At 40.7% G+C, this 20,227-nt stretch overlaps 1 protein-coding gene across 1 annotated transcript; it reads left to right on the forward strand.

Annotated features, from left to right (window-relative positions):
* The first annotated feature begins 13 nt into the window (after window positions 1–13).
* mrpl37 (mitochondrial ribosomal protein L37) lies at window positions 14–20,186 on the forward strand. The gene is made up of 7 exons (XM_081375250.1): window positions 14–682; window positions 940–1,123; window positions 5,139–5,254; window positions 17,555–17,740; window positions 17,925–18,076; window positions 18,682–18,885; window positions 19,995–20,186. Exons 1-7 carry the CDS (start codon window positions 307–309, stop codon window positions 20,070–20,072), a joined length of 1,296 nt encoding a protein of 431 aa, XP_081231376.1. The 5' UTR covers window positions 14–306; the 3' UTR covers window positions 20,073–20,186.
* The last annotated feature ends 41 nt before the right edge of the window (window positions 20,187–20,227 follow it).

Below are 20,227 nucleotides of genomic sequence, written 5' to 3' on the forward strand. Positions count from 1 at the left end.
ACCAAGTCATTTTGGAATGGCAAGAAAATAGGTTTAGATAGATTTACATTATGAACACAGATCGGTGGCTTTGAGTCCGATGCCGCTTCAGACCTGAAAACCTGCACTGATCAATAGATGGCGGTGATGACGCGTAATCAACACGACATTCACTGACTCCAGAAGAAGACGCTCACCGCGTGACGTCACACAATCATGGCCGCCTCCTGAGTGCAACGAGAAAATGTCATAGCGACGAGCATCATTGTATAGTTGTTTTTTGGCTAATATATACATTTTAGACATCTGTTGTATACTTTTGGTAAAATGTTTAACGCAACAGTGCAACGAATAAGGGCACCGGCAGTTAAAATAACGAAAAACTGCAAATCAAAAGACTGTGATACTAGTGTCCTCTACATGATTCCTCATGGACGTCGCTTCTTGTCCACCAGCTCTTGTTTATATGGGAAGATTCTTCCGAGGAAAAAACCTCGGGTGGTCCACGAAATAGCCGGGCTGGAGCCGATCACTTATGCTGACAGGATGCACTTTGTACCTGGACTGGCAAAGCCTAGGTTTCCTCCCTGGGACCGTGGATGGAAAGACCCGAGTCACTATACGTCCCCTAAACTAGAAGACATGCCTCTGCATAAAGACAAACCCTGTTACGTGTTTAATCAGAGGACGAATGTGCTGGAAGGTAGTTTTTCTGTGCGTTGTTGTGGGTGAAAATTGGGAAATTTAAGTTATTTCATTTTTTTCTCTCACGATAACAGTGTATAGACACACACACACACACACACACACACTTACACACACACACACACACATATATATATATATATATATATATATATATATATATATATATATATATATATATATATATATATATATATATATTTGGTTTGATATGTGTGTAACAGTGGATAATATATGATTGTGATCTGTTTGTAGGTGTTCGACAAGCCCTCTGGCTCAGTAAGTCAGTCATCATTAAAGGTTTACCTGCTCAGATTCTCGCCCTGGCTGAAGATCCAGCCAATCAGATTGAGAATCAAGATGAGAGAGTACAGGACGCCATTAAAAACTCCAGGCTGTGGGACACTACAGAACCCCGGCCGCCCAGAGACAGGTTCTGGTGGGTACCCTGTCCTCATTTCTGATCACACTTCTATAGTGTCTAGAAACAAGGCTTCTTTAATACAATGGTCTTGTCATAAATGCAAGTCCTTAATTAGCAATTGATCATAAAATCGCTAGACAGCCTATCAAGACACTAGCAGCTTTTTCATTAAACCAGAACACTGACCTTTTTTTATCAGTACATTTTTGTAGAGTTGTTGAGCTTGTATTATTGCTGAGAAGCCCAACAACATTTTTTGTATTTTACATAATTTCTTACTGCTAATTATTTCAGAATTTAAACCGCCCTTACTTGCTTCACACAAAAATGAAAATTGTCATAATTGTAATAAGTTACTCTAACAAAAGTGAGTTGAAACACAAAATAATATATTTTTAATATTCTATCTTAATTTCTGTACATTTATTGTCCAACCAACATTTTAAGCTTCAAAAAGTTCATTAAGACATTGTAATCCTCATGATTTGAGCAGTTTAATCCAAGTCTTCTGAAGAGGCATGATTGCTGTATATGGTGAATAGATTTAATTTGTTCACATATAAACATTGATCAGTGCACATCCAATATGGTAATCGGAAGCTCAAACATGCTTGTTTGGCGTGTGAGAACCAATCAGGTTTGTTCTCATGTGTCAAGCTAGAATGTTAATTAGCAAGTCTTAAAAACCTAACAGTTATTTTTGTTTACTGTTAACAAAAATGAAATGATAGAAACTAGGGGTGGGACATAATATCGATAGGGCATATATAATATATCGTTGTCCTTGTCCGTGTGATACGAGAATCGATACGTTAGCGCCAAAAATCTATATTTTATAGGCTCTCTAAACAGATTTCCCTGCTTCCAGTGTTGCGACTTCATGGCTCCTCAAGGTAGCGTTCAACACATGAATGAAGGAAACCTGAACATAAGTTAACTAGCCTGAGATAAAGAGGATTTTAATGGGATGGTGGACAGCAGTGTGACTAAAATAATAGATGCCCCCCACGTTTAAGTCCAAAGTCTGGACGCACTTCAGCTTTTATTCCATTTATGGGGACAAACATGTTGTAAATAGACATCTTTGACGCTCTTCTCCAAGTGCTTACATAGATACACAGGGTACAGTTTTAAATAAGCGTCTATCAGCGGAAAGCCTGCTTTCAAACGCTCCCGTGTGTATCTGTGTAAGCGCTCAGAGTGTCAAAGATGTCTATTTACAACATGTTTTTGAAGCGTTGATCATTGTAGCCAATCACAGACATAATGGCCAATCAGATGTTTAAGAATCCGTTCAACAGTGCTCAAAATGCTAGGGAGAAATGCTGGTATCGTCACATTATTAAAAATTTTAAATACCCAAGTTGGTACCTTTGACAACTAGCCTGGCAAGCCAGACCTACATCAAGATGTTAGGTCTGGCAACTCACCATAGACACGGCTCAATCCGAGGGGCGGGATAAACAGCTGTCTTTCAAATTCCCTCTGCACGCAATAGGACAGCACTTCAACCAACCAGAGCGTTTTCCCAACAGCGGAGCTAACGTTTTAAGAATGACTTAAGTGCCGTTCTTTGCACTTTTCTCAAAGAAAAGCTTAACTCCAAGTCCTCCAGAGTCGCTGACAAAGCCGATTTGAAAGACTGTTCTCCAGCAGCAGCCATTCTTTGTTTTCAAGTAGCAGGGAACCGTCGCAACTCTGTCGTCATTATGTTAAGCCCGCCCCGCCTACTCTATACACGACTTGATTGGACTGACCCAATTTAGGTTTTTACAGCTCCAAAAGTCAACGGAGAGTTGCTAGTAGGGCTGCACGTTTTCAAGTTTTTCATTAACCGTTAACCGAAGCCCTTAGCGGTTAATAATCGGTTAACCATGGACACCCCTAGTTGCTAGACTACCCTGGCTGCAAAATAAATTTAGCTGCCGCTAGGGTGCGTCTAGATTTCTAGGCTATTTGACAACACTATTCTGTTTTTTTTTTAAAGAAAGCTGGTAAAAACTGAGATGTTCCCAGGTTTAAATAAAAGAGGTTGGTAAATTTTGAAATGTACCAGGTTTATATAAAACAAGTTGATAAGCAGGTAAATGTGTCAGTTTACACACAAAGAAAAGTTTAAGCTTTAGTATAAGCATTAAATGTGTAATTCACTTAAGATGTTACATTTAATTTACTTTTTGTGCTGTTTTCTAACAGTTTGGACTTTAATAAATAGAAAGAACCTGCACTTTTCACAGACATTTTGTTTTCATAGTTAGACGGCTATTGTGATGTATCATTATAGGATTGTCTAGCAATATATTGATTATTGCAGAATTGCTAGTAGAAACAGAAAATTTTAAGATTGTCTGGTTGCTCTGATTTAAAGTGCCCCTATTATGCTTTTTCAGATATTACCATTCATGCTATGTGTAATATCGCTGTTTGTGAATGTAAAAGGGCTGCGAAGTTTCAAAGATCAAAGTGCACAATAACTAAAGTTGTTGTCTCCCTAAAGAAAGAAACCAATTCTGATCTGCCAAAACGAGTCGTCAGTAATTCCAGTCTGTCTTCCAGCATGATCCTACCTAGGCTTGTAACACATTTGCATACTGTGTCTTCATTGGCTGCCCGTTAACAATGCGTACATTGACCCTCAAACGCTGTAGATGTAGCTGAGACTGGAAGAGTTTGGTTTGTGTTGTCGACACTTTAAAAAATTTTTTTTAATAAATTTGTTTAATTTCTGCATGCACTTCAAAAGGATGAGATTCGCGCTGGGATTGATACAGAAAAACTGACATCGTCGTTAATGTTCATATCACTGTGTATACAAGCGCTGAGTAAGATACACAACTGAAATTCAGACGTTGTAAATGGCACTTGGTTTCCATCACAAGCTGTAAGTGGTAGACCAATCACAACAGACTGACTGAGCCATCTGACCAATCAGAGCAGAGCAGACTCTCGGACAAGTGGGGTTTAGTAGTGATGCTACAATGTATATAATAAGAAAATGTGTGTTTTTTACTAGAATGCATGTTAACATATTGAAGGAGACAAAAAGAAAAAGCATAATAATTGAAGTAACCTCCCAGATTAGATTTTTATTTTGTCTAATAAAAACAAAAAAACAAAAAAAAACTTCAGTTAGACCGGAAATTAGCGTTAGCTCGCTACGTAAACAACCACAGTTGTCCTTTTTGTGGTGTTTAGGTGAGGGTAAATCTGGTATGTTATAGGCAGATGGAACAGTGTATGGTGCAACTGAATAAACACTCGTTTTATAGGGGCCTGCTGGGTTTCATTTAAAATAATGTAAGTGAATATATTATTATGAATATAATTTTATCTAAATTAAAATGCAAAAAACCTACAATTCCAGTGTCTGTGAATAATATAATGTTCTTGTTCTAGTTTAAGATAGGCATGTTTAGTAGCATTATATAGATAGTCAGCCATATATCACAAATGTACCTTGGAAGCATTGCTACCATAAACATGCAGCTCATTCTGTTGATCTCTGCACCATACACAGACCCACGGCTGAATGAAGCGCACACGGCAGCTACCGGCCCCTCTAACCCAGCACTTCATAATTGGCTCAACAGCTTCAATATGGAAGGTGGCATTTGGCCCGGTCCGCGGCGCTCTGATGGAGTGTTGAATTTAATGACGGTCATTAAACACGGGCCGGTCTGCATTCCCAGCAGGCAGCGGCTCTGTAAAGCCTTTATTAATTAATACTGCTCCTGGGAGGTCTGCCATTCATAACAGCCTCTTTGATATCTCTCATCTCCCCGGTTAAAGTCTGCCCTTTGGTGGCTGTTTTATCTCCCAACTACTGCTGGCCCTTAACATTTTCCTTCTCACAAAAACCCGTCACAGCACGAGCATGAAAAGGCCATATTGACATTGACACGAAGTGACATTACACTCGGGAACATACGTTTGGTGAATTGGGAATGTTCCCGTTCTGTTCTGAGTGAAGCATCAGATGGGTAAAAGAGGGTGTTTTATGTGGTAAACAGTATTTTATTTTCCTCTATAGTCCCTCGCTCTTGCACAGACTGCTTCACCTGTGTGGCGGCCTGCAGGTCACTCGTCCTGAGCTGGCCAAGAGGATTCTTGCTGACAAATACAGTTTGGCAGCGACCTGGAGGAGAGGTGGGTGTATATCGGGCCGCATATGTCTTCTCTTCAGTCTGAGTCTAGATTTTTGCATTTAGGTGCATTTATGCACATCTTCTGCTATTTGTAGTAGTTAGTAGTCCACCAAATATTGTTTTGGTTTTTTAAATGGCCAATATGGATGTATACACAGACTAACGTTTGGGAAAGATAAGATTTTAAAATGTTTTTTTTAAAGTGTTAAAAGCTGCATTTATTTGATGAAAAATACAGTAAAAATTGTGTAAATTGTTTTTTTTTTTTAAAATAACTTCTAATTTAATATATTTTAAAATGTAATTTATTCATGTGATCAAAGCTGAATTTTCAGCATCATTACTCCAGTCTTCAGTGTCACATGATCCTTCAGAAATCATTCTAATATGATGATTTGCTGCTCAAGAAACATTTCTGATTATCATTGATGAAAATATTAATATTTTTGTGAAAACAAAGAATTTTTTTTGGGGGGGGGGTGTTTGGGTCTTTGATGAAATGGAAACAGCATTTATATGAAATACAAATATTTTAAGATAATTGTCTTTAATGTAATTTTTGATGATTTTTAACAGGTCTTCAAAAAAATTACGCTATAACATTTGGTTTTAAAATGGCATACTAGTAGGGAGGTTAAGCCCAAAAAATAGGCCTTTGACTTCAAGTCATGATGCAAAGGTCGTCTTTGGTATGGAAGTACCTTAGGGTCATACAAATAAATTTATCCTAAGACACAAGTGAGATCACACTTTGTATCAGAAATAAACAGGTTTTTTCAAAAATGGCCGCCAATGCGCCGAAAATACTCTAGAGCCCATATCTTTGCTTCTGTTATCACTATAATGTCAAATTTGGTGTCAAAGTGTACATTTTTGGGGTCAAGGAATCCAATAAAATTGGTTTCAAGTTGAAAAAAACAAAAAAATTCCCCATACCATGACAATTGGGGGTAAATATGCACATTTCACATAAAAATTGTGTCATCAGAGCGACTTTACTCATCTTTTCCTTCAAAAACTTTAATTTTGTATTTAAGCAGTGCAGCTACTTCTGTACATTACATTTGTCCTAAGTAGCATGAGATTTCGACCAGTCAGGAGTAGCCTATAGCAAATCAGTTCCTGCAACAACACATCCCATATGCACCAGGAGCTGTGACAGCTGTTGAAGGTCAGAGGTGACAGGTTAACACTTTGAGGTTCGTATGACTTCCTCATTAAATAGAAAAATGCTTTTAATGTTAGATAACTAGTAACTAGCTAGCTAGTAACTAGTTAGCTTCATTATAACTAGGTCGCTAGTAACTAGTTAGCTTCATCATAACTAGCTAGTGACTAGTTAGCGTCATTTTTATTGAAGCAAGCACATAGCCTACATGTTGCTAGCTAGTTAGTTAGCTTCATTATTTGATATTTTTTTACTTTTGCGAATGCTTGTTAATGCTCATATTATCTCTCTTATGATGTTAAAGCAACTTCATTTCTTTTTTCAGATTAGCCATAATGGAATGCCGTGACTGGAGTTTATGCTTCCTATGTCAGTCCGCCCTAAAGATTGAAAAAACATTAGATCCCTCTTAAACCGAGGACCGTGACGTCGCACGGTATGGCGCAGCCGGGGCCCCACCCTGGAGCCAGGCCCGGGGTTGGGGCTCGTATGCGAGCGCCTGGTGGCCGGGCCTCCCCCCACGGGGTCCGGCCGGGCTCAACCCGAAGGAGCGACGTGGGGCCGCCTTCCCGTGGGCTCACCACCTGCAGGAGGGACCGTAAGGGGGTCAGTGCTGAGAGGATCGGGCGGCAGTCGAAGGCGGGGCCTCGACAACCCGATCCCTGGACACGTAAGCTAGCTCTAGGGACGTGGAACGTCACCTCGCTGGCGGGGAAGGAGCCTGAGATTGTGCGTGAGGTTGAGAGGTTCCGACTAGAGATAGTCGGGATCACCTCTACGCACGGCTTGGGCTCTGGAACCACACTCCTCGAGAGAGGATGGACTCTTCACCACTCTGGAGTTGCCCATGGTGAGAGGTGGCGGGCTGGTGTGGGTTTGCTTATAGCCCCCCAGCTCAGCCGCCATGTGTTGGAGTTCACCCCGGTGAACGAGAGGGTCGTTTCCCTGCGCCTTCGGGTCGGGGATAGGTCTTTCACTGTCGTGTGTGCCTACGGGCCAAACGGCAGTGCAGAGTACCCGGCCTTCTTGGGGTCTCTGGGAGGGGTGCTGGAAAGTGCTCCAACTGGGGACTCCGTCGTTCTACTGGGGGACTTCAATGCCCACGTGGGCAGTGGCAGTGACACCTGGAGGGGCGTGATTGGGAGGAATGGCCCCCCTGATCTGAACCCGAGCGGTGTTCAGTTATTGGACTTCTGTGCTAGTTACAGTTTGTCCATAACGAACACCATGTTCAAGCATAAGGGTGTCCATCAGTGCACGTGGCACCAGGACACCCTAGGCCGTAGGTCGATGATCGACTCTGTGGTCGTTTCATCTGACCTGCGGCCGTATGTCTTGGACACTCGGGTAAAGAGAGGGGTGGAGCTGTCAACTGATCACCACCTGGTGGTGGGTTGGATCCGATGGCGGGGGAGGAAGCTGGACAGACTCGGCAGACCCAAGCGTACTGTGAGGGTCTGCTGGGAACGTTTGACCGAGTCTCCTGTCAGAGGGATCTTCAACTCCCACCTCCGGTGGAGCTTCGACCGGATCCCGAGGGAGGCTGGAGATATTGAGTCCCACCTCCATTGTCGAAGCGGCCGCTCGGAGCTGTGGCCGTAAGGTCTCCGGTGCCTGTCGAGGCGGCAATCCCCGAACCCGGTGGTGGACACCGGAAGTAAGGGATGCCGTCAAGCTGAAGAAGGAGTCCTATCGGGCCTGGTTGGCTTGCGGGACTCCCGGTGCATGTTGGACTCTGGCAGGGCTGCCCTTTGTCGCCGGTTCTGTTCATAATTTTTATGGACAGAATTTCTAGGCGCAGCCAGGGGCCGGAGGGCGTCAGGTTTGGTGACAACACGATTTCGTCTTTGCTCTTTGCAGATGATGTTGTCGTGTTGGCCTCATCAAACCAGGACCTTCAGCATGCACTGGGACGGTTTGCAGCCGAGTGTGAAGCGGCTGGGATGAGAATCAACACCTCCAAATCCGAGGCCAGAAAAGGGTGGCTTGCCCACTTCATGTTGGTGGAGAGTTCCTGCCTCAAGTGGAGGAGTTTAAGTATCTTGGGGTTTTGTTCACGAGTGAGGGAAGGATGGAACGGGAGATTGACAGACGGATCGGTGCAGCTTTTGCAGTAATGCGGTCAATGTACCGGTCTGTCATGGTGAAGAAAGAGCTGAGCCGCAAGGCGAAGCTCTCGATTTACCGGTCAATCTACGTTCCTATTCTCACCTATGGTCATGAGCTTTGGGTCATGACCGAAAGGACAAGATCCCAGATACAGGCGGCCGAAATGAGCTTTCTCCGCAGGGTGGCTGGGCGATCCCTTAGAGATAGGGTGAGAAGCTCGGTCACTCGGGAGGAGCTCAGAGTAGAGCCGCTGCTCCTCCACATCGAGAGGGGTCAGCTGAGGTGGCTCGGGCATCTGTTCCGGATGCCTCCTGGACGCCTTCCCGGGAAGACCTAGGACAGACTATGGAGACACTATGTCTCCCGGCTGGCCTGGGAACGCCTCGGTGTCCCCCCGGAAGAGCTGGAGGAAGTGTCTAGGGAGAGGGAAGTCTGGGCATCTCTGCTTAGACTGCTGCCCCCGCGACCCGGCCCCGGATAAGCGGAAGAAGATGGATGGATGGATGGATGGATAGATCCCTCTTCATCATTCAAACTGAGAAACAATCCTGAAAGATTGCAATCATGTTACAAAGAAGCTTTAGATAACATCCAGGAGCTGAAGGCATTAGGGGATCTGCCTGAGTTTATAGTGGACATGAGTGGTGGTAGTCAGGATGTAGTTCAGCTGATGATTCAAAATCCTATGGTGTGGCACAAAAGCTGCAGAAATGCGATTGATAAACAAAAAGTTGAGAGAGCAAGAAAAAGAAAAAAGCATGAAGAGTCTGTGAGTTCAGTAAAAACATGGCGCACGAGTGACAAGTCCACCACACTCGCTTTACCCAGACCCTCAACATCATCATGTGAATCATTTGATAAACTGTGTCTCTTCTGTGGTGAAGTGGGCAAAAAAAAGGAACTGAGGAGGGCTGCCACCCTTGGCTTGGATAGAAAAGTGAAAGAATGTGCTCAGGTGGTGGGTGACAGGCATCTATTGGCTGAACTAGCTGCTGGTGACATGGTTGCTATTAATGCTGTTTATCATCGTGCATGCCTGACTAGGCTCTATAGAAAAGCAGAAACTGTTGGATGTGACTCAACTGAAAGTAATGCAACTAAGGTCATCAGAGCACATGTCCTCAATGAGTTGCTCGAATACATCGAGGACTATCGTTGCTCAGGGGAATCACTGGCAATGTCTGACTTGACAGCCCTCTATGACAAGCGCATTGCTGATCTTGGATTTCCAAACATCAAATGCAACACCACACGCCTTCGGAAGGATATTGAACGCCTGATTCCTGACATCAGATCAGTACAAATAAATCGTGTCTGGTCCATTGTATTTGATGATGACTTGAGCAAAGCTGTTGCTAACATGAAAAACAACACTTCTACCGATGTCTCCAACCTGCGTGAAGTTGGCCCCCCACCCAACGCAAAACGTCGTCAAACTATGCTCAATCGTTTGTGCTCCGTTTGTGCTGGTTTGTGCTGTAAAAATTTTCGTTTGTGCTGTTTCGGTTTTTTAGATATTAAAAGAATATTTTTAGGTCATTCTGAGGTCACTTAGCCCCCCCACATGTTCCAAATTCACCCAAAATAGTCTCGTTCGTTTGTGCTTCGTTTGTGCTGGTTTGTGCCGGTAAAATTTTCATTTGTGCTGCTTCGGGTTTTAAAATATCAGAAATTGAATTATAGACGATGACGTCACCAGCCCCCCCACATGCTCCAAATTCACCCAAAATAGACGCAATCGTTTGTGCTCCGTTTGTGCTGGTTTGTGCTGTAAAAAGTTTCGTTTGTGCTGCTTTGGTTTTTTAGATATTAAAATAATATTAGGTGGTCATTCTGAGGTCACTCAGCCCCCCACATGCTCCAAATTCACCCAAAATAGTCTCGTTCGTTTGTGCTTCGTTTGTGCTGGTTTGTGCCGGTAAAATTTTCGTTTGTGCTGCTTCGGGTTTTAAAATATTATACATTCAATTATTTTTGATGACGTCACCAGCCCCCCCACATGCTTCAAATTCACCCAAAATAGTCTCGTTCGTTTGTGCTTCGTTTGTGCTGGTTTGTGCTGTAAAAAGTTTCGTTTGTGCTGCTTCGGTTTTTTAGATATTAAAATGATATTTTTAGGTCGTTCTGAGGTCACTCAGCCCCCCATATGTTCCAAATTCACCCAAACTAGTCTCATTCGTTTGTGCTTCGTTTGTGCTGGTTTGTGCCGGTAAAATTTTCGTTTGTGCTGCGTTGGGTTTTAAAATATCAGAAATTGAATTATAGACGATGACGTCACCAGCCCCCCCACATGCTCCAAATTCACCCAAAATAGTCTCGTTCGTTTGTGCTTCGTTTGTGCTGTTTTGTGCCGGTACAATTTTCGTTTGTGCTGCATCGGCCTTTAAAAAATATATATAATAGCCTATAATATAATATAATATAATATAATATAATATAATATAATATACATATATTTTTTTTTACAGTAGCTAGTTGAAGTAACAAGGTAAGACCGAAACGGATTAAATTAATCAAAAGGGGAAAAAATATCAAAAATTAAATTTTCCACAAAAAATATTAAACATTAAAAACAAAAACAAACAAAAAAAAACATACGCAATATGTAAAAAATATAATACAAAATACAATACAAAATAAGAGCCTTTCTTAAATGAGCAGTGAGCACCAATAATAATTGAGCACAACATCAACATCTTATGATTTCTAAAGAATAATGTGACGTTGAAAACTGGAGTAATGATACAGAAAATTCAGCTTTGACATTACAGGAATAAATTACAACTGAATTATATTAAATTTGAATTATATTAACATTAAAATATTAATTATATGAAAATATATAATCTATTTGAAGAGTTCAGATGCAAAAGCCTCTAAGTGCCATCTGAAATTTTCTTCTAGAATGATAATTATTATAAAGCTTGTATATTTAAGTTCAGTAATTTCACTTAAATGACAATTAATAGGTAATTTGCATTGCCATTTAAGTGAAATTATTGAACTTAAATATATGAGCTTGATAAAAATGATCATTCTAGAAGAAAATTTCAGATGGCACTTAGAGGCTTTTGCATCTGAACTCTTCATTTATAGGCTAATCATTTTTCACAATATCAGCAGCACTTCCAAACTGTAATACATTATAGATTACTTTGTTACTTTTATTTAAAGGAAATTATTTAGAGTACCTTACAATAAAGGCCGTCTCAGAATTGTAATGCATTAGCTACTCCAGTTACGTTCACCAAAATAACTACAGAAGTAGAACTTAACATTTCTCAAACAAACGACTAGGGCTGTGTAACAATATGCAATATGAAACCAAAATCCCGACGCTCCATCCACGGACCTGTGTTGCGGTGAGAAGGCAGAATCGCGACACACCCCTTCCAACTCCTGAGTCCAGATCCAATGCTACCACATCTTCATATAACTATTATTTGAAGTTAACATTATAAAATACATAGACTTACACCACAAAAACAGTTGAGGATAAATTCTTTAAAATTGGTCAATTCCAGCGTTATGGACGTGACATTTGCAAGTCAAAACTTGAAGTATAAATTATCAGAATAAATTAATACCAATATATTGAAACTGTCTGTTATATATCCATACGCTTCTCCCTTAAAAAAGGAGTCCAGACATTAAAAAAATATCAGTCTACTCATGCGTTTTATATTTAATATGAGGGAAATAGCATGTGCGTTACATTTTTTTTAGTAATTCTGCGCAAACCAAAAGTAGCCTAATACTAGCCTACCCACCGGATGAAGAAGCGTTGTCTCTCCGCAGAACATAAATTATTCATTTTATTAAATTTTTCGTGTTTGCATTTATGAGGAAAAAACAATGTAACGGACGGAGAACTTCGTTACGGACTGACCACTCTGAAAACGACACTAAAAGACTGCTTTAAAACTTTCACAGAGACCTCAAACAGAAAGCACAAAGCCTTTCTTTAAGGTGAAATTCGTTTTGTATTAATTTTATCTTAATTTTAATCATTGTTTCTTCTACCAAATGCCAGGATTTAATAGGCAAAATAAAATGTTAATAGGCCTATATCAGACAACAGATAATCAGGACATAGAGGCGCCGGCGCCTGAACTGCAGTTGGTCTCATAAATGAACCGAAACTCAGCGCCTAGACCTACTTGCATCACAGACATGTCTACTTTTAAACAGAACAATTCAAAACGAAAGAAAACAGACTGCTCTCTGCTTATGTATGAAATGTGCATTTCTCTGTGGTGCGTTCATGAAGAAGCAGGCTGGTTGAAGTCATTTAATGGGCTGGTGAAGTCACCGTCTATAATTCGCTTTCATTCACTGTCTAATATTTTAAAGGCCGATGCAGCACAAACGAAAATTGTACCGGCACAAAACAGCACAAACGAAGCACAAACGAACGAGACTATTTTGGGTGAATTTGGAGCATGTGGGGGGGCTGGTGACGTCATCGTCTATAATTCAATTTCTGATATTTTAAAACCCGAAGCAGCACAAACGAAAATTTTACCGACACAAACCAGCACAAACGAAGCACAAACGAATGAGACTAGTTTGGGTGAATTTGGAACATATGGGGGGCTGAGTGACCTCAGAACGACCTAAAAATATCATTTTAATATCTAAAAAACTGAAGCAGCACAAACGAAACTTTTTACAGCACAAACCAGCACAAACGAAGCACAAACGAACGAGACTATTTTGGGTGAATTTGAAGCATGTGGGGGGGCTGGTGACGTCATCAAAAATAATTGAATGTATAATATTTTAAAACCCGAAGCAGCACAAACGAAAATTTTACCGGCACAAACCAGCACAAACGAAGCACAAACGAACGAGACTATTTTGGGTGAATTTGGAGCATGTGGGGGGCTGAGTGACCTCAGAATGACCACCTAATATTATTTTAATATCTAAAAAACCAAAGCAGCACAAACGAAACTTTTTACAGCACAAACCAGCACAAACGGAGCACAAACGATTGCGTCTATTTTGGGTGAATTTGGAGCATGTGGGGGGGCTGGTGACGTCATCGTCTATAATTCAATTTCTGATATTTTAAAACCCGAAGCAGCACAAACGAAAATTTTACCGGCACAAACCAGCACAAACGAAGCACAAACGAACGAGACTATTTTGGGTGAATTTGGAACATGTGGGGGGGCTGAGTGACCTCAGAATGACCTAAAAATATTCTTTTAATATCTAAAAAACTGAAACAGCACAAACGAAAATTTTTACAGCACAAACCAGCACAAACGGAGCACAAACGATTGAGCATAGTTTGACGACGTTTTGCGTTGGGTGGGGGGCCAACTTCACGCAGGTATGTCTCCATCATCTTCAAAGCAGCCAAAATCCTTGGCAAGAGTATCTCCCCATGAAGCATGCTTTTACAGGTGCCTTCTCAACTTCCTGTGAAGCTGATTCTATCCCTCCCATGCTGAGACCGTTCTTACACATGCTTCTTGATGGATCAGGTATTGATCAGCCACCTCCTGGACCTGAGAAGTTCCAGGCTGCAACATCCATTGGGCAGCAAATAATTTTCAACTCTGTAAGATGCAGATCCAAGAAACATGGCAGTGTTCCTCATCACATAAGAGAGAGGGAAACACCAGCTTCGCTATATCTGGCAATGAAACTACACCAGCAAAGTGGTAGTAGATATCTGGTGGAGGCCATGCATAAAAGAGGAATGTGTGTCATATGACCGCTTGAAAACATTTAGCATAGATATAGCGAATTCAGTGATCAGTCACTAGGAGCAGATTGGTGTCGTGGTCCCACCTCAGGCAGTCCACTTAATAAAAGGGCCGATTTTGTCAAATAGGGTGTCAAATTTCGTTCAACCTACCCTCCATTCGATGGCAGACATGTCATACTTCATCCGCGACTCAAAAAAACGTCATGCTTCTATACAAAATCTTCGAGCTAGAGTGCATTGAATCAGTGCGAACAAAAGCGGAGCTAGTGTGCGAGTGAGCCATTTTATCAGAGCAATATTGTCAACGTCAGCGAGTATTTGCATTAGATTATTATTATTATTATTATTATTATTATATCTAATGGCATCAATAAAGCTTACCCGCAATGAAGTGTTGGGTCTTCTATTCGTGGACCCTGATTATGAAGGGGAATATCTGCCTGATTCTGAAAGTGAAAGTACCGTGTGTGCCTCTCCACAATCGCGGTGACAGTATTGTGGTGGAGACTTTGTTTGTCTAATGCCACTGGGTATGTTAGACGAGGTCGAAGTATTCATAGGACAGTTAGGGGGCAACGTGGAGGCAGGGTGGGGAGTCGCAATGACAATGACAGTAGTCCGAGCTGTGCACATTCGGCGCGCGCGCGAGGCAGATTTGGTCGCGCTGCTCCCAGCAGGACCAGAGACGGTGTGACACGGGGCAGAGGGGCTATATGCATAGTCTATCGCAAGCTGATGGGAATGCCGGCTTTTGAGTACTTGGCCAATGAGGACGATTTACTATATGTAGTAAATAGAGTATCTCTACAGCAAAAGGCCAACCACTACTTGCATTCGGTTTGTTTCTACCATTTATTAGTAATGATTTACACAGTTTGTTTACTACTTACTATTTACCTGAGCATTCAGTATTGTGCAATATAGCATACAGAAGGTGAGGGACATTTTGGGGGGAAAGAAGTGCTGCATTTGATAATTTTATCATTTAAACGTGACTTTTCATGAAAATTCTATAATCCAAGATGGCCGCCACCATAATGACGTCATAATATGCAAATTAGATGGGAAAATGTAATCCCTACATAAACTTTGGGTCATCCTTAATATTTCTCTAATTTACAGAAAGTCTCTATCTTTTATCACTTTTAAGATATAGCCTTTTGAAATTAAGATGTCAAAATCGAACATTTTAGGAAAAAACCTCTGGCGCCGAAACACTGTGTTTGGCATGTGTTTTTTAATAAAAAATTGCATACTTCACCTCCAATTGTCATGGTAAGGACAACATTATTGTTTTTTAGTCTTGGAACCTATTTTATTGGACTCCTTGACCCCAAAAATGTACACGTTGATACCAAATTTGTCATTATAGCTATAACAGAAGCAAAGATATGGGCCTCTCAAGTATGGTCGGCGGCCATTTTTAAAAAATGTGCGTATATAAGATACAAAATGTGATCTCACGTGTGTCTTAGGATAAATTTATTTCTATGGCCCTAAGGTACTTCCATACCAAAGGGGACCTTTGCATCATGACTTGAAGTCAAAAGTCACTTAACCTCCCTACTATACAGAAAATAATGATTGCTAATGAGATGTACACAAATTGTGGGAATTTAATGCACACATTTTTACACAATGTTTACTCGTTTATAAAAATTACAATATTTTTTGAAAACAGAAAAACACTTTTTTTCACATTTTCACTGGGCACAATTTTGACATTGATACCATAGGGAAAACTGCCATTTAGATATTTTTTAATATTATCTCATAATTTGGCAGCATGTATATTAGGCTGCTGTCACTAAGACCTGACTTACGGACCCATTATGCTGTTACACATGTGTTTTCTTTCTCAACTGTTTACATTCACTTAAAACATAACCTGTGTTTATGTGAATACTCGCATTTTGACATTTTGTGTGTATTTGACTGTTTAAGTGCAATAAGCAGCGGGGGAAAAAAACTAAATTTAGTACTGAGAGGAGGTTTTATGTGCGTGCATTTTGGGTGTGAGCACAAAATCTGTGGGAATGAGTAAAATTATGCCACGGCGAAATTCCAAGCCCTGTAACACAAACAATGTTCATCCGAAGCAAATGAAATGAGTGAGTGAGCGGAGGCGGGTTTGTGTGTTAACTCGCTGTCTGAGAGATCATGAGAGGTATCGCGTGTCTATTCTGCCAAAAAATTGTATCGGAAGTGTTCTAGATTTTTTTTTTCAGTATCGATATAAAAACGATATCACTACATTGCACTTAGTTTATTATTTCAGATGCCTTTTCAAAAGACAATTGAAAAATGAATATATTATATATAAAATTCAACCTGCCAAAGTGGCAAGTAGGAGCGACTGCGTTATGCATTTGGTGGGTTGGCGGGTGTTAAAGGGTTAGTTCACCCAAAAATGAAAATTCTGTCAGTAATTACTCACCCTCATGTTGTTCCAACCCCGTAAGACTTTCGTTCATCTTCGGAACACAAATTAAGATATTTTTGATGAAATCTGAGAGCTGGATCACTCCTCCACAAGCTTATGGACACCTTAACTTGCTGGCCCAAAAAATGTATTAAAGACATCGTTAATATAGTCCAAGTGACTCCAGTGGCTCAATCTTAAGTTTATCAAGCGACGAGAATACTTTTTGTGTGCAAAAACAAACAAAAATAACGACTTTATTCCACTTTTCATTTCCTTCTCTCTGGGCCTCGAGTCTTTTCACGTAGTGTTTTTGCGTAGCGCGTCTGTGTTGCACGTCACCACTTATCACACATGACCAGAGTCGCCCAATAGTGAGCCTACGTGGTGACGTGCAACACAGACGCGCTACGCAAAAACACTACGTAAACTAACTCGAGGCCCAGAGAGAAGGAAATGAAAAGTGGAATAAAGTCTTTATTTTTGTTTGTTTTTGCGCACAAAAAGTATTCTCGTCGCTTTATAAACTTAAAATTGAGCCACTGGAGTCACTTGGACTATATTAGCAATGTCTTTAATACATTTTCTGGGCCAGCAAGTTATAGTGTCCATAAGCCTGTGGAGGAGTGAGCCAGCTCTCAGATTTCATCAAAAATATCTTAATTTGTGTTCCGAAGATGAACGAAAGTCTTATAGGGTTGGAACAACATGAGGGTGAGTAATTACTGACAGAATTTTCATTTTTGGGTGAACTAACCCTTTAATGTCAAGCCCTGCTTTTTTATTTATTTATTGAAAACGCTGTATGTAGATCAAAACCGGGGAAGAGGCCGGTTCTACCACTTCTGTTACTTACTCTGCAAAACTCATCTGTTTCCAGGAGAGGACGTGTTCCAGGTCAGAGGTCAGAACGGGTTGCTGTTGAACTCTATGACCCCTGTACCTGTGTTGGCTGGAGAGAAGCAGATCCAGAGCACTGCTGATCAGGCTCTGGAGACCTTCTACCCCATCGCGCCCACCATCGACCTGCAGCGCACACACGTCTACCAGGAGAAGAACGACACAGGTCAGCCGCCGGCTTCATTCGCGCTCACTGACAGCGAGTTCCTGAAACAAAGCAACTGGAACTCATTAATTACAGCTGTCAATCAGTCAGTGTTCCTGTGTTTAAATCATGCCTAGTTTGAGATCATGTCCACGTCATGGGAATAAGAAGTATTGGCGGTTCATTGCTTGTTTCCTTTCGCCAGGTTTCAGAGAGGGCTATCCGTACCCTCATGCCCACACTCTCTTCCTGATGGAGATGGGAAACACCCCAAAGCTCTTACCTGAGCAGCTCCGTGCTAAGATGGTAATGTTCGCCTTTGGAAATGCGCTGGCCCGAGCACAAGCCCTGTATGGGGTAAGATCCTTACATCTTTAAAAGATTCATTAGAACTGTTGATTAGGGCTGGTTAGAATTACATATAAATTAAGTAAATACTATTATTCGGCTAGAATGCATTAAGCTGACCAAAAGTTACCAAGACTTTTACAGTTGTTACAAAAAAAAAAATGTTGAAATGCTGTTCTTTTGTACTTTTTCATCAAAGAATCCTAAAAAACACACACAAAAAAAACAGAATCATACCACAGAGCCGTGTAATAATATTATTTAATATTAATTGCAAGTTCAAACTGTTTCAATGAATTGATTGAAAACTGGTTCAGCAAATAGTTCAACATTACTAAAATATGTTTTCAGAAATCTTAAAATGCCATTTTTATTAGTTAAAAATGTGTGTAGCTAAATAGTGCCGTTTGGTAATGTTTGGTTATATTGGTGCATAAATAAACATACTTCTAGATCACCCATCCTTGTGTTTATTTAGAGAAAAACATGTCAGTGACGTTCTTTGATTGTTAACTGTACTTACTCCTTGCATTAATTGAAATAACTTGAGTTTGTCAATAATAACAAAGCAAAAAAGGAAGTTTACAGACAGATGTCCTCTGGTCTTCCTGCAGAAAGAGCCCAGAGTTCTGGAGAAGCCCATCGTGGTGCAGAGTGTGGCCACTAACGGCCGTCTCTTCCAGTTCGTGGTGTTTCAGCTCAACACCACTGACCTGCAGTCCGACAGCGGAGTGAAGAATCTGGTGTGGGTGGACGAGGACCAGCCTCTCTACGGGTTTGCCAAGGTCTGGCCTTTTATCAAGAAGAAAGTCGTCAAGGTAAAGAGTCGAGTTCCTTCAGATACGTTTACTTTGTCCATCAAAATAGCATTATATGGACTTCCAACGGTAGAGAAAAACCGCCAAAGTTACAGTAGTGTTCATGAAGCCTCTGGAACCTGCCAGTTATGTTACATTTCCAACACATGCTCTAAGTGGTAGACCAATCACAACAGACTGGGGCCGACTGACTAATCAGAGCAGACTGTGCTTTTCTAAAGGTGAAAGAAAGAAACTAAAACCATTTAGACAGAAGGTGAAAACAGGTGCTGCAATTTTTTTTTTAACCTTAAATCCTGTAAAGTTATTTTAGTAGATCCCCTGAGCAACGTTATGAACCTTTAAATGGGCAAAATATGAGCCCTTAAATACTTTTATTCAGCAAGGATGCTGATTGTGACAGTTAAGACATTTACAGTGTCACAAAAGATTTCAAATAACTGCTATTCTTTTGAACTTTCTATTCATCAACTAATCCTGAAAAAAATGTCATGGTTTATTCAAAAATATTAACCAGCAACACAACTGTTTTCAACATTGGTAATAACAATAAATATTTCTTGAGCTGTAAATCAACAAGTTAGAATGATTTCAGAAGGATCATGTGACTGAAGACTGGAGTAATGATGCTGAAAATTCAGCTTTGTCATCACAGGAATAAGTTTTATATTAATATTTTAAAATATATTCAATATTTTAAAATATATTCAAATAGAAAACATAAATGATCAAATAAATGCAGCCTTGGTGAGCAGAAAAGTCATCTGTCAAAAACTGTGACAGTTTCAAAACCTCTCCATCAAAAATGTGAACTTCAGTTAATGCCAAGTTTCTTATTTTTGGTTAAACGTTGAGTTATGTATCTGTTTTGACTGTCTTCGGCGAGTTGTGCTGTGCACTGCAGAAAGCCACCATTTATTTTGGTTTACAAAGAAACATTACCTGCTTTGAAAGTCCTGACCAATACGTGGAATGCTGTGGTCAACAAATCAGAATTCCAGTAATTGAGTTGTGAAATATAAGAAGGTGGTGTGAAGTTTTCTGTTTTGTGTGACCTCAGCCGTTATTGTTGGTTTGCTGACTGAACATGTCATGCTCTTCATTTGTAGGTCCCTGCTGGTTTGTCAGGATATCAGCCTAACACTTTCAAGAAGTTCCTGGCGCTCTACCTACATGGAGCAGCTTGAACAGACCAAAGCACCTCTGCCAAAATCATCACCACACTTCAATATCTCATTAAAATCCCATAAATGGAAAATAATTAACTCTGAATAAAATGTTGGCAATTAAGTCTAAACATGACTGTTCCTTTGAATGTCTCATATCTAATACTGATGTATGT

This window comes from Scardinius erythrophthalmus (assembly GCF_964197995.2).
Source record: "Scardinius erythrophthalmus genome assembly, chromosome: 9".
Lineage (NCBI taxonomy): Eukaryota > Metazoa > Chordata > Actinopteri > Cypriniformes > Leuciscidae > Scardinius > Scardinius erythrophthalmus.

Coding starts and splice junctions, on each gene's coding strand:
- mrpl37 (XM_081375250.1), top strand. CDS start 307: ATGTTTAACGCAACAGTGCAACGAATAAGGGCACCGGCAGTTAAAATA. Junction 1,124..5,138: donor CCGCCCAGAGACAGGTTCTG/GTGGGTACCCTG, acceptor TTTCCTCTATAG/TCCCTCGCTCTTGCACAGAC. Junction 5,255..17,554: donor GGCAGCGACCTGGAGGAGAG/GTGGGTGTATAT, acceptor ATCTGTTTCCAG/GAGAGGACGTGTTCCAGGTC.